The 26,034-nt window shown below is 37.7% G+C and overlaps 1 protein-coding gene and 1 long non-coding RNA gene across 3 annotated transcripts; one reads left to right on the top strand and one right to left on the bottom strand.

Annotated features, from left to right (window-relative positions):
* Positions 1–428: 428 nt before the first annotated feature.
* On the bottom strand, positions 429–1,855 carry LOC145140785 (uncharacterized). The gene is made up of 3 exons (XR_013722284.1): positions 1,663–1,855; positions 776–1,340; positions 429–700 (listed from the first exon to the last, which is right to left on the bottom strand). It is a non-coding gene; the product is annotated as an uncharacterized LOC145140785 (long non-coding RNA).
* A 2,226-nt stretch (positions 1,856–4,081) lies between these two features.
* On the top strand, positions 4,082–8,466 carry LOC145137740 (ubiquitin-activating enzyme E1 1-like). 2 transcript variants are annotated; one of them, XM_079071881.1, is made up of 6 exons: positions 4,082–4,284; positions 4,666–4,925; positions 5,021–5,238; positions 5,343–7,006; positions 7,084–7,516; positions 7,646–8,466. In XM_079071881.1, exons 2-6 carry the CDS (start codon positions 4,781–4,783, stop codon positions 8,240–8,242), a joined length of 3,057 nt encoding a protein of 1,018 aa, XP_078928007.1. In that variant the 5' UTR covers positions 4,082–4,284; positions 4,666–4,780; the 3' UTR covers positions 8,243–8,466. The 2 variants fall into 2 exon arrangements, with proteins under 2 accessions (XP_078928007.1, XP_078928006.1); XM_079071880.1 differs by lacking the exon at positions 4,082–4,284 and having other exon boundaries at positions 4,349–4,925.
* Positions 8,467–26,034: the final 17,568 nt, after the last annotated feature.

A 26,034-nucleotide genomic window follows, 5' to 3' on the forward strand; every position in this document is an offset into this window, starting at 1 on the left:
CGCTTTGTGGACTTATATGAACCACCCCACATTTTTACAATTGTAAAATATTTATTTTAATGTAATAACATATTGCAAATAAACTAACTCTCAAATGTGAAACAAAGTATCCAACCTCGGAGTTTGACATCACTTAAAAGATCAAAGTACCACCACCAAAATCAAAACAGCCGAGTAAAAGAAAACATAAACCCACCTCAGAAAGCCGATCATTGATCATCATAATCACATTCGTAACATCCAGCCCTAGACCATATATGTTGACCACTTTCTCTAAAAGTTTCTATATTGGCGGATATGTATTCAATGGGATGTATAATCATAACATGAGTTGACCATGGTTTGACTAAGATTTTATAGTAATAGTATACAAACCTCTATTTAAGTGTCAAATTCTCATTCAATTTTCAAGAGATTGATGTCACCGATGCACATCAAACGTACAACTTGGGATTAATAATAGTTATTTTACTGTTCTTAAGGTCAAATCGTTGGAACAATGTGGTGGTATGGGTTTGAATAGGCACAACACGGCACACTTCTCCTTTTCCTCTCTCAAGAAATCTATTCCCTCCTAGGAGTCTTAAAATCTAACCACCAAACCACCCCTTATTCTCTCACTTCTCTTACTGTGTAAAACCCCTCACGACCAACACCACAACCTACACCACTCCTCCATTTTCCCCATACAATACTACCCCTGCCATATTTTATTGCTTTAATATTAGTACAAAAGCTATAAAGATTTTAGATGATGAAAAGTCGAGTTGTTTACCTCTTTAAATATTGCGTCAGTAATAAGAAGTTCAGCAAAGGAAGAGATGACAACATACTTAACACTATCATTATATATCATTCTTAGATAGTGCCATACAATACAATTTCTTTTGTAAACATCATGGAGTGCATCCATCTACAAAGAAAATTAATATTAGATATTAAATTGCATCGAGAGTTCGAGACATGTGTTTTAGACCTTGTTACAACAAATCAATTGCTTATCACCTAATGCGAAAGTTATACCCAGTTTTGGCCACATAAAGTATGTTTGAATAAATTGGAGCTAATTTACACCATATCATAGTTTCAAAATGATCAAATAACAAATTAAAAATAGCCATATTGACCATTTTTACTTTATTATTTTGAGCAAAATGACCAAGTCGGACCCGTTGTAACGATGAAGATGAAATCCACAACCCATTATTGGACCTGTCAGCACAAAGACAAACACACACATACACACATGCACTGTTAAATACCCACATACGTAGTTAAAGGGAAAAGGAGAGACCTCCGTGGTGCGATGGTGGTGTATATCCATTTCTGCGATAAAAAACCTATAAAACCAAGTTCAGATCCATGATTCTTCGAGAGACGTATGATGAGGAAGAAAGAAATACTTGAAGTTCAACATGTGAAATAATTCATTGTAGTTGCCGGTTGTATACCCTAGGAAAATAAACCTAGCTCGAGCTTCCTATAATATAAATCACAATATACAACCAAACCATTCGAGTGAAAAAATTGTGCCTCAAATCCCATGATCATCAAGAATTTAAACGGACAACATAGGTTAAATCCATACGATGAGAAGATAATTTCATAAATCCTATGAGTTATAAGGAATGTGAGTTATAAGGAATAGAAGACAAAACCTGCCTTTTGGTCTCGATTTTGACTTTAATGGAGTTATTTTTGGTGGATATAACACAGACGAAGCCACATATTGACCGACGCAAAGGGTTCAAGAAATTGAGGTGGTGATGCAATGGTGGTCCGGTGGTGTGCTTGTGATTTTTTTTTTTTCTAATTTCAGTATCCTTTTCCGGCTTGTAAAGTGACAGAGGAGAGAAGCCGGAGAGCACGTCCTTTTTCAATAGTTAGATATTTGGGTTAAGTAAGAAAGAAGCAAGTCCATGTTCTATCCCACTGTGCACCCACAGTACAAACGCTATTTTTTTAATTAGACCTTAAGAACAGTGAAACTAACAAATATTAGAGTTTATAATGCATGTCACCTACGCTAAGAAAATCTTGAAAAGTAACATTTAATATTAAACAATGTTATTTTATTTATTATTTGTTTAACCATTTTTCTATTATCATGACATATATAATAGAATCTTTATTAAATTGTTTGCGTTCCTTTGGTTTTGGTTTATGTTTAACATATCAACCTTAATTTTAGTTTTAATTATTATTTGATTAATAAATTTTAATAACTATTGTTTATTTAAAATATACTATGATTATAAACATATTAAACTAAAAAAATACAATTATTTAAACATAATCGATAACGTACATAAAACTGACATCATTTTACGTTTAATAACATATCGAGAAACATGAGACAGTCAGGAAAGATGTAGAAAGAGCATTCAACGTATTATAATTAAGGTTTATTATTATTGGTGGATCATCGCGTATAAGGTGCAAAGAAGTAATTGGATAAATAATGTAATCATGTGTCATTACTCACACAATATGATTGTAGAAGATGAACATGATTCTTATATTCATCAATTTGATTATACAAATATTGATGTTAATTTTAATATATTTAGGCCTGAAATTTCTTGAGTTGTCTTCCCTCATATGAAATGTATATTTGAGTCATGCAAAAATCCATAACAGATCCATAAGTCATCAACTACAAACGGATTTGGTTGAAGAGATTTGAAACCGATTTGGAGACGAAGAAAATGAGTATTAATATTGTAATATTCGTTTAGTGATTCATGTTTTCGTAACGTTTGAATATTTAAATCTTTAATAAAGTAAAATAAATTTAATATTTATTATTATTTTATTATTTTATATTTAAAAATATTATTTTAACTATAAATAATTACATTTATGTTTATTTAATATTTAATATTTAATATATATGTTAAAGTAGATAAAGTAATTGTTGATGTGGCAGTGAGACTCCTTTAGAAAGATTAGTGATATTGTATTAACGTAGAAGTAATTATAAAAGCTGATGTGACATGTTTGAAAAATAAATAACATTTATTGATGTGGACGACTTGAAAACTAAAATTAACGATGTTCATCGATCTATTCCAAATTTAGATATTTCCTTGGAAAGAATCTATCATAATTAAAAACTCCTCAATATCGATCAACTACTAACACCCCATTTACTAGGATTTAAAATTATAAAATTGTTCCTTTTGATTCCATTCTCACAATTAAAGGTTTAATAAGCTCAACCTAAAAATAGCAATTGTTACAACACTAATGTTGAGATAATTGCAAATCTTTACACGACACAAATGAAAAGTTAGCAACATTATACTGATATAACGGTCTATTGGATATGTCATATGTAGTCAACTTGCAATTTAAAATAGGTTTGAAAGAACATTTTGCAAGATGGTATTGGTGATCTTGTTTCATATATTAGTTTTCTATAATACAATTATTTAATTCAATATAAAAATAGTTACTATGAACAAATGAACTTGTTGATTACATTATAACCCACCAACTTTTCAATGTATATCGGTAATTTACCAAGGCAATATAATAATCATATGAAAATTACTAGGCTAAAGTCAAGTCGTAAACTTAGTGTGTTTTTGATAATATGTTTTTGGAACCAGTCATCTTAATAGTTTTTGATTTGATATGTTTAGTTTTAATTGCCAAAACGTTTAACAAAGTTGATTACAATACAAACATATGCAATCAAGTCATTGCACACGTCCATGGTCCACTATGGCAGCCCAGGTCAACGGAAGTACGGAACGGCAATCGCCGTGAGCAAAAAGTCTATGTAAATATAAAAAATTTAATTAGCTAATATACTAAATATAGTATCATAATGTAACTTTATATACATTAAATAAAAGTTTGTTATAAAATAAAATTTTCAAAAATTTCAATTTATAGATGGTTATTAAAAAACAAATCTATTGTTAACAAATTAAAAGAAAATAAAAAAATACTATAACTTATAAATAATCATAATAATAAAAATTAAAAATGGTTTTTACTTGATCAAGGGTTAACCTTAACTTAACCCCACTAAACGACGACAAAAACCGGTTTAGTTTATGTCGTTCCACGGCTAAAGCTAAGGTCTTCTGTCCTCCACCGCCTTCCTCCAACTCTACAATCGTCAATCACCCGTTAAAAAATGAAACCTTTCTCTCCTCTCCTCCACTGTTGAGAATTCTCTAGAACTGACTGCCAACGACTCCTACAAAGCAAAGAACAAACAACAGCATCCGTTTCACAAGAGAATCTCCTGCTCCAAGTTACCTTCAATCGGTAAGTTTACTTTCCTAATATCTCTTTCTTTGCTTGCAGTTCAAAATTACGATCGGATCGAATCATACCTTGTTAATTAATGGCGATTCACTTGACCAATAACCAGAAAAACCTAGGGTTAGGGTTTAGTTCGTTCTGTGCTATAGTCGCTGCTTGTTTGTTTCCCGATCTAGTATTTTCGAAAATTGTATTGTTGATTTTCGTTTCCATGGGGTTTTGTGGCGCTTTCAGCAGCTTTTTACTTCATATGCTACCTAAGAAGCGACCTGCTGAAGTAATAAAGCTAGAGGACGATAGCAGTAGTGATAATAAAACTGATAATTTGCATAAAAAGCCACGGGTCGGTTGTTTGATCTCTTCTTGTTCATCAATAAATTCCAGAACGACCATCACCGGGACGGCGGATTGTGATCAGAAGAAAAGCAGCGGTGGTGGGGAATCTAATAGCAACAGCAGCAATAGCGTGGTAGTAGAGGATAATAATAGTGCGAGTAATATGGGATTTGAAGATGGGAATTTGCAGGAGATCGATGAAGATCTCCATAGCAGACAGCTTGCTGTTTATGGTCGTGAGACTATGAGGCGTCTCTTTGCATCTAATGTGCTGATTTCTGGGATGCAAGGACTTGGTGCTGAGATAGGTAAAATTGATGGTTTTAGACTGTAATTTCTTGATGTTTCTTCAATTTGAGATATGCTATACCAATGTCTTCATATTGATATTCAATCATTGCAGCCAAAAATCTTATACTTGCTGGAGTCAAGTCTGTGACTTTACATGATGAAGGTGCAGTGGAACTGTGGGATCTGTCCAGCAATTTTCTTTTTTCAGAAAACGATGTTGGCAAGAATAGAGCTCAAGCTTCTGTCCAGAAGCTTCAGGAGCTCAACAATGCTGTACTCGTCTCCACCTTGCCTACAAAGTTGACTAAAGAACAACTTTCCAACTTTCAGGTACCCATTTGTGATATTATTCCACTTGCAAACATATCAGTTTATCACATAAGTTCTAATATATAAAATAACGAGGGTATTTTGGTATTTTTATGATTCTTCAGGCTGTGGTCTTTACCGATATAGATTTAAAGACAGCTATTGAGTTTGATGATTACTGCCACACCCATCAGCCTCCAATTGCTTTCATCAAGACCGAAGTCAGAGGGCTTTTTGGTAATATTTTCTGCGATTTTGGCCCCGAGTTTACTGTAGTTGATGTTGATGGTGAAGAACCACATACTGGCATCATTGCATCAATCAGTAACGATAACCCTGCGTTAATAACATGTGTTGATGATGAAAGACTCGGGTTCCAAGATGGAGATCTTGTTATATTCTCTGAAATTCATGGAATGACAGAACTTAACGATGGAAAGCCAAGGAAAGTTAAAAGCTGCAGGCCATATTCATTCTTTCTTGAAGAAGACACAACTAACTTCGGGACATATGTGAAAGGTGGTATTGTGACTCAAGTCAAACAGTCAAAGGTTCTCAATTTCAAGCCTTTAAAAGAAGCACTTGGAAACCCAGGGGAGTTTCTATTGAGTGACTTTTCTAAATTTGATCGCCCTCCTCTTTTGCATTTAGCATTCCAAGCACTCGATAAATTCGTATCTGAATCGGGTCGGTTCCCGGTTTCCGGGTCGGAAGATGATGCAAGGAAATTGATTGATATTGCTGGCAACATGAATGAAAGCTTGGGAGATGGAAAATTAGAAGATATAAATCCAAAACTTTTGCGGGATTTTGCATACGGGTCCCGGGCAGTTCTCAATCCAATGGCTGCCATGTTTGGTGGGATAGTCGGGCAAGAGGTTGTGAAAGCGTGTTCCGGAAAGTTCCATCCACTTTATCAATTCTTTTACTTTGATTCCATCGAGTCACTTCCTACTGAGCCTTTAGAACCCGAAGACTACAAACCTTTAAACAGTCGTTACGATGCTCAAATTTCAGTATTTGGAGCTAAATTCCAGAAAAAACTAGAAGAAACTCGATCTTTCCTTGTGGGATCTGGCGCGTTAGGTTGCGAATTCTTGAAAAATCTAGCCTTGATGGGTGTTTCATGTGGTGCAAAAGGGAAACTAACAGTCACAGATGATGATGTCATTGAGAAAAGCAATCTCAGCAGACAGTTTCTGTTTCGTGACTGGAACATTGGACAAGCGAAATCAACGGTTGCTGCTTCTGCAGCTTCATTGATCAACCCTCGTCTTCAAATCGAAGCTTTACAGAATCGTGTGGGACCCGAAACCGAGAATGTGTTTGATGATACTTTCTGGGAGAATTTGAATGTTGTTGTGAACGCGTTGGACAACGTGAATGCTAGGCTTTATGTTGATCAAAGATGCTTATATTTCCAGAAGCCGCTTCTTGAGTCCGGGACACTCGGTGCTAAATGCAACACGCAGATGGTTATCCCTCATTTGACCGAAAACTACGGTGCTTCCCGGGACCCGCCCGAGAAACAAGCGCCTATGTGTACCGTGCATTCGTTCCCGCATAACATTGACCATTGTTTGACTTGGGCTCGGTCGGAATTCGAAGGATTACTTGAGAAAACACCATCGGAAGTTAACGCGTATCTTTCTAATCCGGGGGAATATACATCTGGAATGAGGAATGCCGGTGATGCCCAGGCTAGGGATAATCTAGAACGTGTTCTTGAGTGTCTCGATAGGGAAAAATGCGAATCGTTTCAAGATTGCATCACTTGGGCTCGTTTGAAGTAATTCCCTTCCTCATATTCCATTCAATTTCTTTCTTTTTGTATTATTATGTTTAACTTTATTAATCTGTTTCTAGGTTTGAAGATTACTTCTGTAACCGTATGAAACAACTGATCTTTACATTCCCGGAAGATGCTGCAACCAGTACCGGAGCACCGTTTTGGTCCGCCCCGAAGCGATTCCCGCGTCCGTTGGAATTCTCTGTTTCCGACCCGAGTCATCTTCATTTTGTGTTGTCTGGTGCCATTCTTCGAGCGGAGACATTCGGGATTCCGATTCCGGAGTGGGCCAAGAATCCCAAGAAATTAGCTGAAGCTGTTGAAAAGGTTATTGTCCCGGACTTTCAACCAAAACAAGGTGTCAGAATAGAAACCGATGAAAATGCCACCACTTTATCAGCTGCATCTGTGGATGATTCTGCAGTTATCGATCAGTTAATCAAGAATATAGAACGTGCTAGAAAGTCTCTTCCTTCCGATTATACCATGAAACCTATTCAGTTTGAAAAGGTATATATATATATATATATATATATATATATATATATATATATATATATGTATATCCATATCCAATCTTTTTGTATAATATAATGGATTGATTGTTTGACTCTAATCAATTTGATTGAATTTTTGAAGGATGATGACACGAATTACCACATGGACTTCATAGCTGGACTAGCAAACATGAGAGCAAGAAACTACAGCATCCCGGAAGTGGACAAACTGCGAGCCAAATTCATAGCTGGCAGAATCATCCCAGCAATCGCCACGTCAACCGCCATGGCGACCGGTTTAGTCTGCCTCGAGCTTTACAAAGTCATCGACGGGGGACACAAGGTGGAAGACTACCGCAACACGTTTGCCAACCTGGCACTCCCGTTGTTCTCCATGGCAGAGCCGGTCCCACCAAAGGTGATGAAGCACCAAGACCTGATGTGGACAGTGTGGGACAGGTGGACGATCAAGGGCAATCCTACTCTAAGGGAACTCATCAAATGGCTTGCTGACAAGGGACTTGATGCTTATAGCATTTCGTGTGGGAGTTGCTTGTTGTACAACAGTATGTTTCCTAGGCATAAAGACAGGATGGATAAGAAGGTGGTGGATCTGGCGAGAGATGTAGCAAAGATGGAGATTCCGGCGTATCGCCGCCACCTGGATCTGATGGTGGCGTGTGAAGATGAGGAGGAAAATGACATTGATATCCCTCAGGTATCTGTATACTTTCGTTGACCACTGAACCAACATTTAGGGTTGACCCATTTGGTTGTGGAAATAATTTAAAGATGGTTGTGTAAGTGTAACATCTGTATGATTGTTGTTTTATATATACATTTGTTGGGATAAAATGACATTGTTGAATAGACAGACATCTGTTTCGAATACTCATCAACTATGCCATGTAAGAGTTAATCGTGCTTCTGCAATAAAGTTCTTCGACGCTTTGTAGTTTTCAATATTTCTTGTTTTACGTTCAAGTGGCCCATTACCATAAATTGGGCTTCCTCGGCCCAATATAAGCAACCCCACTTTGTTACTTTGATATTGTTATTCACTTATTCAGAGTTATTCTGTAAAGAAAGCATTGGTCCCCAATGTCATCTTATGAGCTACTCCTACGAACACATGATGCTTTTCAGAAACCAACATTTCCTGTTTTTTACCTTTTGCTTTTATTACTCGCTTGTTTCCTTTCATATGTGGATTAACTAGAAAACAAGTAATTTTTTGTTCATTTTTTTTTTTTTTTTTTTTTTTGTATTAAAGTATTTATATACAAGCTGATTGTCACATATATTTAACTAAAAAACTGATGTATCTGTCGATCATAATGGATAGCATCAATAACTTGTAACGATGCAAATAAGTAAACAGAAAGGATATAATTTGGAAACTATAATTAGAATTAGGTTAAATGGATATAATATTATACTTATTGGGAAATTAATTAAAAGGAGAAAATAATAGATAAAGGAGATGAAAAAGGGAGGGACCATGATACCATAAGTATGTTTTGCAAGCAAAGCTTAATTGAAGTATGTGATGTAACTGTCAATGTCAGAATACTTGGCATGTGAGTCCACCCACCCTCCCCAACTCCCACCAAAGGCTTAATTTCCATCGACTAATACTTTAATCCGTATTTATTCTTGTCTGCCTTATTTTTATAAACTACCAATAAATATACAATAAAGGATAAACATAAAAATATAAAAAAAGACGGAATTATTTAACATAGTCACTTTGATTCATACCACAAAATGACCATTGATTTCATAAGAAGGTAATTGCGAAATACTTTTATAATGTAACATATTTTCCTGACATAAAATACTTTTATGGTACTTCATTTCGTGAAATGACTGGCCATATAAAAAAATCTCAACTTATATTACGAAATTTGTTTTGCTGCTAAAGTTGCTATGTTTTTTCAAATGTAATTTCTCTCTTTGGTATCCTTTAATCTTCAAACATGCTATAATCTTTATCCTCGCTATCTTTAAATCTCCAAACACATTTTTCTCAATCAAAATGATTTCATCTAACGAATATTTAGAATAGATCTTCGTACTACAAAGTGGTGAGAGACATCAATTATATTATGGTGTACATCTGGTTAGAGGTGATGGATTATGACATGGATTTTCCTTTAGATACAGGATTTTCCTTTAGATACAGGTTGGTTGATTTGCGAGAAAGTTGTTGGAAAATGAGATTTTCCCATTTTGAAGACAATTCTTGAACCTTATACATTATCGTAATGGAAAATGATTATACATTTGTGTTGGTATATTGAATGTCTAAAACAGACTTATATATGTTGTATGTGATATTAATCACCAAACTATGATAGTTGAAAGAGTTAGATAAGAGGTTAAGTAACTTTTAAACAATCCCACATAAGTACATAAGTAAGATAGTGAAAAGAAAACGAGTTTATATATATATATATATATATATATATATATATATATATATATATATATATATATATATATATATATATTAGTCTTGTAAGACTTAGAACAAAAGGGATCTCTTTGCAAGTAAGAGGGAGCAAATGTGAACCAAAATTAGCTTCGATTAATTGAACTTGTATGTGTTTGAGTGTCAAACCAACAAATAAAAGAGAAAAAAAAAATAACAAGTCATTGCTACAATATACTAAGAGATAGTATAGAGTAAGTAGGGTCGAACCATTAAAATACGATAATTATTGTTTGACCATATTTTCACACGGCACTCTATTAGTTGTAAAAATGGGGAGCTTTGTTAACATTGATTTAAACTTCATAAATAAACTAACTAGAGAATAAAATTCAAAAATTAAAAGACATTTCCGATTTCAAATTCTATTCAAGTACTAGGTTGTTAGATGTAATATGTCATCAATTCATGTTTAGTCTAGGTTGGTAATTAAGATATTAATATGCTCTAATATCTCCAAGTGACAAAAGTATTTTACTCAAAACATGATCTTTAAGTAAAACTTCATTTAGTTGATCTAATCTAAATAAGTTCTTGAATAAAATCACTAATTGACCTTAAGTTCATGCAATTAATACAAACAATGCTCTATACTCCTCATATGCTCGACAATGTAAAACCATCTAATCTTTGATTACACTTATTTTGATTCATTTGAAATTAAGTGTTTGTCACTGATTCCAGATCATAAAACATATACGAATTTCACAATTTGCTTAACAAGAATGACAAGAACTGGTGGGATGTCACGTCCACCAAGCAAATTACACAATTTGTTTGCAAATAAAACATAATATAATGGTAAAAAGGGCTGTCGATCATCAGGGAAATGGTTGTATTCAATCAACAATGCAACCCAATAGAATTAGATCAATAAAACTAACTAACTATAATTCAACTAAAAGAGGGGGGGGGGGTTATGATTGCTTGAAAACTAAAAGACTTGAATAACTAAAAAACTTGTAATTAAGCAAGATGGTGAGATGCTCAAATATTGGAGATAATTGGTCAACCAAGGCAATTCAACACAATCAACATTTGTGTGTTTATCATTATAATTCAATATGAAGCTTATCATTCATCCCAAATTGGTTATAGCAATCATGAAGCATGAAATACCAAGACTCCTCATAGGTAGTATGGAGGTTGGGAAAGCCCATAACCCACCTTCTTAATCAAAATCAAGGATTCAATTGAAGCAATTGAACCCAAGAAAGTTGATTAGCCTTAAAAATAGAGGAATCCCCAATTCCTAGAGGATGTCAATGCTTACACATCCATAAAGGAGTCATGATCCATAAGCTAGATATGATTTCTACCATCATAAAGCCCTTGTTCTAAGTAAATTCAATGATTCAATGCTAAACCAAGGAAGTAAACCAACAATTGCTCATTCAAGTACCAAGCTCATGATCAAAGTATTAAACAAGCATAAGAAATATGAACTAGAATCATAAACATTAGATAAATGACAGTCAAGCATGAATCCTTCAAACCCCACAAATATTCAAGGGTTTTAGCCAAAGTTAACCAAAATAAAGAAACTAGCCACTCATGGCAACAAGATAACAATCATAAATGTGTTTTTGCATCAAGAAACTAACAATTGCCAGAAGGATGAGAAGAATGTAGATCAAGCGCTCAACAATCATCTCCAAGGTGCTCTAATGGTGGAAAAATCGAAGTGTGGATGCCAAACCTAACCCCAAGGTAAAATTGTGAGCAAAATGACCAAAATTCCCTAAAGTGTGCAGTTGCGTGGGTACCCTCGCAGATTTGCGCGACTGAAACTCCACCCTCGCAAATGTTGGAATGCTATTGGCTCTTTTTCTCCACTACACCACCCCAGTACTCAAGGTTCCATTGGTCCCCTCAACACCTCACATGATTCAAATTTGGCTAATCATCTTCAAGCTTCAAATGTGGATAGTCCAAGCCCAAAATAAGAATCCAAGATCCATCTTCATAAGCCCACTTCATCCAAGTCTTTAACATTTTAAGCCCAAATCTTCTTTGATGGATCCGTAGAGCCTAATGACACCTCTAAAGCCCACAGAGCCCGTCTCCAAGCTAATCCGCAACCGTAACGAGCTCCAAAACCTTGCAAAATACCTCATGTAAAATAGAAAAGACTCGACACGATCAATGATAAAGAATATACAATGCAATACTAATAAAAAGGGCTAAAAATTCTAAAAATTCTAAAATAAACTATAAAAAAGAAGATAATAAAATAAACTATCGAATCACCCCAATCTTAGAACAAGATAAAAAAAAGAAGATAATAAAATAACTTGTCCTCATGTTAGAACAAGACTAAAATGAACTCGGGATGAGCTAAGCTAAAAAAGGAAAAAGAAAGATACCTGGTCAACATCAGCCAACATGGTCAGAATCAGTCTTGCATGGACCCTACAAATCTTCCAAATGCTCCCCACTTTAGAGTCGTAAATCACATTCTCGAACCACTTAAAGGGCGAATAGATCACATCTATATGTGGCAAAAGGAAACATAGGATGCGCCCAGTGGGAGTACTTTAAATCACCAATGCAGACCATAATTGTAACGTCCGGGTTTCGGGGCTAAGCATTTTTAGACGATGTAATAGTCTAGGTCAACTATTGTAACTCTTTTGATGTAATAAAAATGAAATATTTGAGTATTTTGTGAATTATGTGAATTTATGTGCTTATTATTTAATTATAAATGTATAATTAATAAAGAATAAAAATAAGCGTCAAAATGAAATGTTAGATAAACCCGATATCTATGAAGGATGTGGTAGTGGTCGTGACGAGGTTTCTGAATATATAAAGAATGCCAAAATCCGAGTTATAACGAAGAAGTTATGACCCGACGAAGTTTCACGACGGAACCGACACGATACCGGGAAGCGTAAATAGTGAATTTACGATAAAGCGAGTTTTAGCCTTAGCGATCTAAACGAAAGTCGTAGAGTTCGTTAAACCGAAAGCGTGCATAAAAAGAATGCCCAAATCTGACTTCATATGAGGAAGTTATGATTTTTCTAAGTTTCAGCTTAGCGGTATACAACCCAAATACTCGATTTGAGATCGAGCGGTTTTTAGCAGACACAACCTAAACGAGAATTGAAGATCTCGTTAATAGTAATGCAACGGTAAAAAGACAGACGAAAACGGACGTCGGATGAAGAAGTTATAAATTTTGTAACGGAGTTTTCCTGTCCCGACCTACTAAAAATAAACAATTAAAATAAAATCAAAATTAGCCGACGGAGTCTAAACAAAAGTTGTAGATTACGTTCCCGCATACGCGTGGATATAAAGAACGTCGAAAACGGAGTTCATATGAAGAAGATATGAATTTCCAAAGTTTTTAAAATAAATAATATTTATTTTTAATTATCTATTTATTTATTATTCGTTCTTTACAACCGACCGGAGGAATCTACTTTACACCGGAGAAAAGGAAAAGGAGCCGGCAACTATTCGAGTACTGCGCGCTTACGCCCAGCGTAATTCGCGAGTACGCCCCGCGTACGGACTACGCCCAGCGTAGTCATGGAGTACGCCCTGCGTAAACCGAGGTTCCAGCGACTATAAATAGAAACCGAAGTTCAGCCATTTTCCTTACCAATATTCATTCATTCTCTCTAAATTTTGCCTTGGTTTGCGTGCCAATAATATCCCGAAGCCCCGATATTATTCCCGAGCCCCGAAGCAAGTTTTGAAGCCCCGAGGATCCCGAGGAGTGCAACTCTCGAGCCAAAGCTCTGCTCGCGAGAAGCTCGTTTTTTTGTGAAGATCTTCCAGGACTACCGAGGAATACTACTTCTACAAGTCGTAGTGCTGTCCGGTTATCTTCTGAACAAGTGAGTGTGTAGTTACTTTCTTCTAACGCATATTATGAAGTATTTATTATAAAATATGTGTGATGTGTATATTTGGTTGTTATATGTGTGAATGTATATTCACTTTCTTCTATCTCATATATATGATATATTATCTATGAAATATGTGTTATATGTGTGTGCCTTATCTGTTATGTGGAATATATATTAAATGAACATGCTTTACAGGTTTTAAAACTATGCATAAAAATATATATTTTTATCTACTAATATGTTGGGTAGAACATGGGTAGATAGTTGATGTGTGATAAACAGATGAGAGGCCTCGATGTTGTTGTTGATCTAGTCATCTAGCGGAGTATGGATGACGACCACGGACTCTTCTAGGCAGTCCAGTGGAACACTAGCAGGCTCATAACCTGTAGGTGTTGTGAACGACGTGTTCACCGGTGTACTCTACTCCCCCACATGGTTGCCTTTAGGACATCTATTGTTGAGGAAACCCCTTAGCAGTAATGTCCGTCCCGATGAACTTTCCTAGATTAGGTCCCTTTAGATAGATGTTATTTTAGGGACGTAAAGTGAGGATAACGGGAATGGGTAATCGGGTTATTGTTAGTCGGTAAAAATTAAATATAATTATTTATTGCGGGTTGAAAACCCTATATGCTCACCAGGCTCCCAAGCCTGACCCACTCAGTTTATTTGTATTACAGGAAGTGGCGCAAGGGCATAAGATGGATAAATCATCAAGTTGTTTTGTTTATGAGCCTTTATATGAATTCAACTGTTGTATTGCTTGTAATATTTGTTTATGCTTTTGGTCTGTTTATCGGAACATGACATCCCGAATATTGTTATAAAATGATTATGCATCTTTGATAAAATGCTTTGAAAAACTTTATTTTATCATATTTTGTTTTGGGACAAATTCCGCAACTCTTTTGAATAAAAGAAAAAGATTTACTCTGAAAATATTTTTAAAAGCATAAATAAAACCGGTCTTTTCTGGCCGAGATTTTGGGGATGTGACAGTTGGTATCAGAGCATTAGTTTAAGCGAACTAGGAATTTGTAGGATTTCTAGACTTAAACGTAGAATGCTAAGCGATGATTGTGAGGTGTGAGCACTAGCTTATTTTAGGAATTGTGCCTAAAATGCTTTTATGTGCTAAATGATTTATGCCTTATATGCTGTTATTTGTTCGGATCTATGGTCTGTTGCCGACCGGATCTGGAAACCTTATGTGTTTAGGATTCTAAACGTACGACTACGATATTAGAACTAACATGTAAATGTTTCGGAGAGATAAGGATGATTTAAACGTCTATCCTGAATAAAGATCTAAATTCACCTTATTCGGGGTATATATCAAAATGGCAAGAACCCGCAGTGGAGCTGGAAACGCAAACGAAAACAGGAATCGACCACCTGTAATTGAGCAAATACCCGTTGTAGCTGCAGCACCTGAGCCAGTAACGATGGCTGGTGTACAATTGATGATTCAGGCGATGTTGGATAATCAGATGGAAGAAACTAGACGTCTGCTTCGACAAAATCGTGAAGAACTTTCAATCCAAGTTGAAGAGCCCGAAGTGAATGGAGGGCCATCGGAAGGTGGAAACTTCAGTGGTACCGTTGGTCAAGACAACCCACAAATTGTTAGACAAGGCAATCGTAATGGAGGAAATGATGGAAGAGGATGTAAATACAAGGATTTTATGGCGTCTAAGCCACCGTGTCTATCCGGAAGCCCGACGCCGGTGCAAATTATGGATTGGATCTCCGAAATGGAGACAATGTTTGAAAGTTGCGAATGCAGCAACAGGCAGAAGACCGCTCTTGCTATCCCGTTGTTGAAATCTGGCGTGTTGAGTTGGTGGAAGCTGTTAGCTGACTCTATGCCCAAGGGAGAAGCGAGTAAAATGTCTTGGGAAGATTTTGTGGAACAACTGAAACTGCAATACTGCTCAGAGCAGGACCTACTGGAAATCAATAACGAGTTTCAGAATTTGAAGAAGGGAAAGATGAGCGTTGCTGAATACGCTGCAAGTTTCATGGAGAAAATGAAGCTTATCCCATACCTAGTTCCAACAGAACTCTCAAAGGTCAATAAGTTTGCCTTTGGACTACCAGCGGACTATGGTCCAATGGTTAAGCAAGCAACCACGTTGAAAGCCGCCATCTGGGCTGCCAGAAATGTTGAGACCCAGATCAGGGAGAAGGTCTGGAAAGGTCAGAGGTTGGTGAGAAGAGGAAGTTTGACAGACCCTCGGGGTCCAGCAAAAAGGGTAAATTCTCAAAGTCTAGTTCGAAAGGAGGTGGAGGAGGCGAAGTGAAGTGGTGTGACAAGTGCAAGAAGAAGCACTCTGGGAAGTGCGACGGAGGGGTCACTTGTTTCAAATGTGGGAAGCCTGGGCACTATGCCAATGAATGCACATTCACTAAGAAGGTCTGTTATGAGTGCAACGAGGAGGGGCACATTTCGAGGAACTGCCCAAAGAAGAAGGAAGCAGGAAGACCCAACATTCCACCAAAGCCGAAGGCTAGAGCCTTCCAGATGACACTGGAAGCTGCTAAGGAAGAAGCTGATGTCGCTTCAGGTACCTTTCTCGTAAACAAATTGCTTGCCCAAATTTTATTTGATTCTGGAGCCAACTACTCCTTTATTTCGCATGAATTTGGTAGAAAGCTAGCTTTGCCTGTCGATAGACTAGATAATGCCTTATTAGTCGAAGTTGCTAGTGGCAAGTTTGTACCTGTTAACCATCATATGAAAAACATCTTAATTGATTTGAACGGGAATAAGTTTCACGAGGAATTATTGCCTATCGAACTTAACGATTTCGACATCGTGTTGGGAATGGATTGGCTTAGCACCAATGATGCGGAAATACTGTGCAAAAAGAAGATTGTAAAAGTAAACCCGCCTGGGAAAGAGTCGTTTATGGTGTATGGGGACAAACGCAGGGTAAATTCTGGAATCATTTCTCTAATGAAAGCCAGAAAATGTTTGACCAAGGGATGTACATCATATTTAGCATTCGTGATCGATGCTAAGAAGGAAAAGAAGGTGATACAGAGCATTCCTGTCGTGTGTGATTATCCGGAAGTATTTCCCGAAGATCTTCCCGGATTACCGCCTGATCGACAAGTAGAATTCCGTATTGACTTGTTACCAGGAACGACACCAATAGCAAAAGCACCTTACCGATTAGCACCGACAGAGATGAAGGAACTGATGATGCAACTTCAAGAGTTATTGGACAAAGGTTTCATTAGACCTAGTTCATCACCCTGGGGAGCTCCGGTGTTATTCGTGAAAAAGAAAGATGGAAGTATGAGAATGTGTATTGATTACAGAGAGCTGAACAAGGCAACAATAAAGAATAGATATCCGTTGCCAAGGATTGATGACCTGTTCGATCAACTGCAAGGTTCAAGTTATTTCTCAAAGATCGATCTTAGGTCAGGATATCATCAACTGCAGGTGAGAGATCAAGATATTGAGAAGACTGCGTTCAGAACGAGATATGGACACTACGAGTTCTTGGTTATGTCGTTTGGACTAACTAATGCTCCAGCAACATTCATGGATCTGATGAACAGGGTTTGTAAACCATTCCTCGATAAATCCGTGATAGTGTTCATAGATGACATTCTCATCTACTCGAAAAGCCAAGAAGAGCATGGTAGACACTTGCGGGAAGTGTTAGAAGTCTTGAAGAAGGAGAAGCTGTATGCTAAATTCTCCAAATGTGATTTTTGGATTCGAGAAGTCCAATTCTTGGGTCACGTGGTCAACCAAGAAGGGATAATGGTCGATCCAGCAAATATTGAAGCGGTAATGAAGTGGGAACAACCAAAAAGTCCCACGGAGATCCGAAGCTTTTTGGGATTAGCCGGATATTACCGAAGGTTTATCCAAGGATTTTCTTCAATCGCTAGTCCATTAACAACGTTAACCCACAAAGGAGCTACCTATGCTTGGAGTGATAAGCATAAAGAAGCATTCGAGAAGCTAAAGAAGAAACTATGCGAGGCACCGATACTTTCTCTACCCAATGGAGTTGAAGACTTCGTTGTTTATAGTGATGCGTCTGGTGTTGGGTTGGGTTGTGTTTTGACCCAAAGAGAAAAGGTGATCGTATATGCGTCTCGACAGTTGAAGGAACATGAAAAGAACTACCCGACTCATGACTTGGAGTTGGCGGCGGTAGTTTTCGCTCTAAAAATATGGAGGCATTACCTCTATGGCACGAAGTGCAAACTTTTCACCGATCATAAGAGTCTCCAATATCTCTTTAATCAGAAAGAATTGAACATGAGGCAACGACGCTGGCTAGAATTACTCAAGGACTATGACTGTGAGATACTTTACCACCCCGGTAAAGCAAACGTTGTCGCTGATGCTCTCAGTCGAAAAGTCAACCTTGAAAGAAAAAGGCCAAGAGCGTTGAGAATAGAAGTTGTCTCGACCATTGTGGAAAGTATCAGGGAAGCTCAAGAAGAAGCCTCAGAGAAGAGTGACTGAAAAGAAGAACGTTTGGGAAAAACATTACTGTTTGGTACAAACAGTCAAGGACTAAATGTATTCCAAGATCGGATTTGGGTACCTAAGACTGGAGGAATAAGAGATCTTCTGATGGAAGAAGCTCACAAGACCATGTACTCGATTCATCCCGGTAGCACTAAAATGTATAGGGACCTAAAACCCTACTACTGGTGGCCGACGATGAAGCTCGACGTTGCGAAATATGTGGCCGAGTGTGTAACTTGTGCAAGAGTTAAGGCACAACATCAGAAACCATATGGGAGTTTAGAACCCTTACCTGTACCCATGGGTAAATGGGAAGACATCACCATGGATTTTGTGACTAAACTACCCAGGACGAAGAACGGTCACGACATGATTTGGGTGGTCGTGGATCGTTTCACAAAGAGTGCACACTTCATAGCTGCCAATGAAAGGTGGTCTATGGATAAGCTTGCAAATGCTTACGTGAAGGAAATTGTGAGACTTCACGGTGTTCCTCTAACAATTGTATCGGATCGTGATAGTCGTTTCACGTCAAGGTTTTGGAGAAGTCTACAAGAGGAATTGGGTACGAAGTTATGTCTGAGTCCAAGGTTTATTGGACTTATACGATTCGGGAAACGAGGAAAGCTGAGTCCAAGGTTTATTGGACCGTTCAAAGTTCTTCAGAAGATTGGGAACCAAGCTTACAAGCTGGAATTGCCCGAAGAACTCGATGGTATTCATAACACCTTCCATGTATGTTATCTGAGGAAATTCACGGGAGAAGTTCCCGACATAATTCCGATCTCGGAGTTAAGAATGGATGAGAATAAGAGGCTAATCGAAGAGCCCGAGACAATTGTTGACCGTAAGATTAAGAAGTTACGACGCAAGATGGTCGACTTAGTGCTAGTCCGATGGAAACATTCGAATGGGCCGAATCTCACTTGGGAAACGGAGGATGACATGATGAGTCGCTATCCGCATCTGTTTGCTGACGCATGATTCCGGGACGGAATCATCCTAAGGGGGAGAGAATTGTAACGCCCGGGTTTCGGGGCTAAGCATTTTTAGACGATGTAATAGTCTAGGTCAACTATTGTAACTCTTTTGATGTAATAAAAATGAAATATTTGAGTATTTTGTGAATTATGTGAATTTATGTGCTTATTATTTAATTATAAATGTATAATTAATAAAGAATAAAAATAAGCGTCAAAATGAAATGTTAGATAAACCCGATATCTATGAAGGATGTGGTAGTGGTCGTGACGAGGTTTCCGAATATATAAAGAATGCCAAAATCCGAGTTATAACGAAGAAGTTATGACCCGACGAAGTTTCACGACGGAACCGACACGATACCGGGAAGCGTAAATAGTGAATTTACGATAAAGCGAGTTTTAGCCTTAGCGATCTAAACGAAAGTCGTAGAGTTCGTTAAATCGAAAGCGTGCATAAAAAGAATGCCCAAATCTGACTTCATATGAGGAAGTTATGATTTTTCTAAGTTTCAGCTTAGCGGTATACAGCCCAGATACTCGATTTGAGATCGAGCGGTTTTTAGCCGACACAACCTAAACGAGAATTGAAGATCTCGTTAATAGTAATGCAACGGTAAAAAGACAGACGAAAACGGACGTCGGATGAAGAAGTTATAAATTTCTAACGGAGTTTTCCTGTCCCGGCCTACTAAAAATAAACAATTAAAATAAAATCAAAATTAGCCGACGGAGTCTAAACGAAAGTTGTAGATTACGTTCCCGCCTACGCGTGGATATAAAGAACGTCGAAAACGGAGTTCATATGAAGAAGATATGAATTTCCAAAGTTTTAAAATAATTAATATTTATTTTTAATTATCTATTTATTTATTATTCGTTCTTTACAACCGACCGGAGGAATCTACTTTACACCGGAGAAAAGGAAAAGGAGCCGGCAACTATTCGAGTATTGCGCGCTTACGCCCAGCGTAATTCGCAAGTACGCCCCGCGTACGGACTACGCCCAGCGTAGTCATGGAGTACGCCCCGCGTAAACCGAGGTTCCAGCGACTATAATAGAAACCGAAGTTCAGCCATTTTCCTTACCAATATTCATTCCTTCTCTCTAAATTTTTCCTTGGTTTGCGTGCCAATAATATCCCGAAGCCCCGATATTATTCCCGAGCCCCGAAGCAAGTTTTGAAGCCCCGAGGATCCCGAGAAGTGCAACTCTCGAGCCGAAGCTCTGCTCGCGAGAAGCTCGTTTTTTTGTGAAGATCTTCCAGGACTACCGAGGAATACTACTTCTACAAGTCGTAGTGCTGTCCGGTTATCTTCTGAACAAGTGAGTGTGTAGTTACTTTCTTCTAACGCATATTATGAAGTATTTATTATAAAATATGTGTGATGTGTATATTTGGTTGTTATATGTGTGAATGTATATTCACTTTCTTCTATCTCATATATATGATATATTATCTATGAAATATGTGTTATATGTGTGTGCCTTATCTGTTATGTGGAATATATATTAAATGAACATGCTTTACAGGTTTTAAAACTATGCATAAAAATATATATTTTTATCTACTAATATGTTGGGTAGAACATGGGTAGATAGTTGATGTGTGATAAACAGATGAGAGGCCTCGATGTTGTTGTTGATCTAGTCATCTAGCGGAGTATGGATGACGACCACGGACTCTTCTAGGCAGTCCAGTGGAACACTAGCAGGCTCATAACCTGTAGGTGTTGTGAACGACGTGTTCACCGGTGTACTCTACTCCCCCACATGGTTGCCTTTAGGACATCTATTGTTGAGGAAACCCCTTAGCAGTAATGTCCGTCCCGATGAACTTTCCTAGATTAGGTCCCTTTAGATAGATGTTATTTTAGGGACGTAAAGTGAGGATAACGGGAATGGGTAATCGGGTTATTGTTGGTCGGTAAAAATTAAATATAATTATTTATTGCGGGTTGAAAACCCTATATGCTCACCAGGCTCCCAAACCTGACCCACTCAGTTTATTTGTATTACAGGAAGTGGCGCAAGGGCATAAGATGGATGAATCATCAAGTTGTTTTGTTTATGAGCCTTTATATGAATTCAACTGTTGTATTGCTTGTAATATTTGTTTATGCTTTTGGTCTGTTTATCGGAACATGACATCCCGAATATTGTTATAAAATGATTATACATCTTTGATAAAATGCTTTGAAAAACTTTATTTTATCATATTTTGTTTTGGGACAAATTCCGCAACTCTTTTGAATAAAAGAAAAAGATTTACTCTGAAAATATTTTTAAAAGCATAAATAAAACCGGTCTTTTCTGGCCGAGATTTTGGGGATGTCACAATAATGCATGAAGGAAAGACGCCTCTTCACACACGATGATTCCTACATTTATCAGGCTAAAGTGTATAGTAAGGACATAGGGTTTGCAGCACGGCCTCCGGGTAAACATACGACTTCAGGGACTTCTCCTTTGTATTGTCCTTTACCTTCTACCATCTCATCTTCATTTCATTTTCTCACCAAAATCAAAAATAAAATAAAATAAAAAAATCTACTCAACATAAATCTAAACCTAACAACCTAAATCTTCAATCTTGAACTTATGTTATTTGGTCTTCAGTCTCCTTGCTGCTCGATCTTCTGTCTTCTTATTTCTATCTTCTTCTTCTTTTTTTTTTTGTTTTTTTTTTGTTTTTTTAGGAGAGAATGCTTGAACTTGGATTTTCTTTTTGTGTTGCTCTTTTTTTCATTTTTCTTCTTTGTTTTTGTTGCTTTTATTGAATCTTCTTTTATTATTTCTTTTTTGTCTCCATTTTTCCAATTTTCTTCATTTTTTTGCGTTTTCTTCTTGTCTTTCTTCTTGGAAAGTCTTAGGAATTTCACCATAAAACATAGTACTCCAATAATATGAAAATGGGGTAATGGATAAAGGTTAAAATGAACACCTAATGATCATTGACAATATGTCAAGATCTACTAAAAAGGGTGGGGAATGACTCATAAATGGGTGTTACCGAAAAAACTTTGGTCCAAAAAATGTGAATTAGGGGCCCACCTCAAAGTTCATCAAGCACCTCAATGTAAGGTGTGATAAACATAACCTATCTCACTATCTACTCTAGACTCCTAGAAAAATGATGACTTATCTTAAAAATATGGTGAGAATCTAACTAAGCAAGGCTCGAACGAGATCGGGAGTACTAAAGGGTATTCCTCCCAAAACCAAGATGCGAATCTTCAATGTCTTCAAATACCTTACCGGGCTAATTCTTTGCTTTCACACGTCGTCCTAACCAACCAAATCCCTCCGCACCTAGACCCAATCAAGCTACCTGCATCTGACCCCCACACACAAGCGATCTTAAAGTGGTCTGTGAGGCTCATAACGTGTCCTATTTGTCCAATACAAGGAATTCCATATTCAAGACGCGAGACCAATCTATGATTCAATACTTATGACTTGACATTATGGTACCTGTATGGATGAGAAAACAAGAGAGAACAAAAATGCATGAAGACCTAAGCTAGAATGCAACTAAAAAGTATGAAAATTAGAAAAGAAAGAAACAAAATATGCAATATTTTTGAAATTTTTTATGCAATTTTTATAAATGCCTAAATGACTTACTCTAAATGCAACTATATACAAACTAAATTCAATCAAAATAAAAGAAATAAGAATACCTCACCCCAAGTGTAATGTTAAGCATTATCCTTAATGCTTAGGATAAGAATAAGGAATGATCATACCGAGATCAAGGTGGTGGAGGACTGCGAGGACGGTATGGAAGCAACACATGGGATGTATAATGATAAGTGGGTGGAGTTCTTGGCCTCCCAAATACACACGGGTGAAAGCTTGATCGCGCAAAGGAAGCAGATGCAATGGCTTAAAATACTCTTATGAAGTGGCATATTTGCGCGGGTGGGAGGGCGGTCTTACAAATATTGCACGGGTGAGGGTTCAGTCGCGCGCAGAAATTAGAGAGCACCTCGTGTTGGAGCAATTTTTGAGCTGCTAGTTGTACGGTTAAGCCTTGGGTCGCGCAACTTTTGCGCGGGTGAGGACCCCGGCCGTGCAAATTACATACTTTTTTTTTGACAGTTTTCATTATTTTTCGCTCCACAAACACCAATTTTCTTCCAACCTTGGCCAATATCATTGATAAACCTCAAGATGCTTATTTGTGACCAACCTTAAGCCTAGAAACATCCAAACTTCAATAGGAGATTATTTATTCATAATGAATTTATTTAACCTATAACACCCCGTTTTGAAAGGTACTTTGGTGGTGGTCTCGAAGGCCCAAGGTATAAGCGATTCGGTCTTTTATGGGTCTCGGGTTTTATTCGAAAGGTTTTAAGGCTCGAGTGTAGAGATAGGAGCGTAGGGCTTCTCGCCACCTTTTCGTGGATATAAAGTTCGTCGGAAACGGACTTAGACTAAAGGAGTTATAGCACTTTGAAGTTATTGGCAATATTGGCCCTTGATGGAGAAAGATGGCAAGAAAGGACCATGCATGAAAAGGTGGTAACTGGGTGTGTACGCCTAGCGTAGAAATGGTAAATGGTCGCGGGTGCTGGAGACGTACGCTCAGTGGTACTAAACCCTAATTTTAGGGTCAAGCACTATATAAAGAACATTATGACTAAAACCCTAGCCTCCTTATCAGCCTCCCCAACCTCAAAAAAAACCCTAGAACGCCTCACCCCCTCATTATTGTGTAATCTTGACCTTGGGAAGCTCATCTTGGTGGTTTTAAGCTTAGAAGAAGAAATGAGAAGTGGAAAAAAAGGACTTGGGGTAGCTTGAGCTCATAGATCTGGGATAACATCATCATTTGGGACTCTTTGGAGGTATAAAGTTCATAACTTTCCTCAAGAATGCTTAGATCTAGTATAGTGTGGTTTTAATGTCCTTTTTGGTCCAAAGTAAAGAACTTTATGGTTCAAACCCGATTTCTAGAATTAGAGTTGCCACTCTCAGTTCAAAATGACTCCTTAAGGCAGAAAGTTTCCATCTTGAATGTCTTATTGGGTTCATGCATGAGTTAAGAGCATTTTTATGAGAATGGAATGTTATTTTGGAGTTTGGGATTAATAAGGTCATGCAAAGTCACCAAGTCAGTGACTTTATGGATTAAGACGTTAAAAAGGACTTGGATCTGTGATTGTAGCTCCTGGATTAAGGTATTAAGCACTTCATGGGAAAGTGGCTTAACAGGGGAGTACGCTGAGCGTATATGCAGGTACGCCCAGCGTATGCACCATTTAGCTTGTACGCTTAGCGTACATAGGAGTACGCTTATCGTACTCACCAGATATGGACTTTACGTTTTTAGGCCTCGGTTTGGGCCATTCCTTGGGCTTGGCAGATGTTGGGCCATGAGGGGCCACCAGGAGTCAGTTAAGGGTCCAATGAATAGTTTGGGCTTGGGTGGGAAAGCCCATTTGAGAAGTTGGGCCTAATTTAGCAAATTGGGCCATTAATGGGCCACTAGTGGGCTTGGAAAGCCTACCTAGTGTTCGGTCCTTTTATATTATGATTTTGGGCCTTATAGATGGACCATGTTGGACTAGGGGTGAAATGGACATTTTACCCTAAGAAGGATTGATGATACGATCTAGGTGTTATTTTGGTATTGATAGTTCGGGAAGCCGAAGGATCAGCAGCCAGGGAATTTCCAGTAGCAGTCATAAATGTATCAGCCAGATTTCAGTAGTGCGAGGTGAGTTTCTCTCCAGTAGGAACGGGTCTAAGGCCATAATGCCGGCCCGTTTAGATGTTAGTAGTTCCGGACTTCGGTCTGATGCTGGGGTTAGCCCGATGCAGATTACATGTTTCAGGACTTCGGTACGATGTCGGGGTGGTCCCGAGAAGTAGTTATGTATGCATGATGTCTTTGTGATTCATGCATGTTCTATGTTATGTGTTATGTGTTCCAGGCTTCGGTCTGATGCCGGGGCAAGCCCGATGTATGTTATGTTATGTGTTATGTGTTACGTGTTCCAGGGCAAGCCCAATGTATGCTAGTATGTATTTTATATGTTATATGTTCCGGGCTTCGGTCCGATGCCGGGGAAAGCCCGATACAGGTTATATGATTATGTTATGTGTTTATGATGTATGTTATGCTGTGTATGTGTCGGGGTAAGCCCGATGCCGGGGTGAGCCCGATGCCCGATGCGGTCGGATGCCAGGGTGAGCTCGATGTCGGACAGGAGTCCGATGACGGGTTCGTCCCGATGCAGCTGGGCGGTGTCCCATAGTTGTTTTATGTGTGACATGTTATGTGTATGGTATGTGGTAGTTTGGAGGAGCTCACTAAGCTTCGTGCTTACAGTTTGAGTATTGGTTTCAGGTACTTCAGCTAGCCAAGAGAAGGGCTCGGGATGATTGCATGGCACACACCACAGTTTTCTTAGCCTGGGAGTTTACTCTGATAATTTATATGAGCTTCTGATATATTTGACAGATGTTATGATATTCTTGAGATACACGACTTATGATTTTTATATGTTGAAAGATAATTATGGTTTTATTATGATTTAAAACGAAATTTTTAGACTGTATTTTTGTGATGTTAGAAGTTGGTATCAGAGCCTTGGTTTGAGGGATTCGGGCACACTCTCGGGTGTGTCTGAACTCAAACTGAGGACTTGGTATGAAAATTTTCAAAAAGG

This window comes from Lactuca virosa, chromosome 9 (genome assembly GCF_052849685.1).
Source record: "Lactuca virosa cultivar CGN04683 chromosome 9, Lactuca_virosa_CGN04683_v6, whole genome shotgun sequence".
In the NCBI taxonomy this organism is placed as follows: Eukaryota; Viridiplantae; Streptophyta; class Magnoliopsida; order Asterales; family Asteraceae; genus Lactuca; species Lactuca virosa.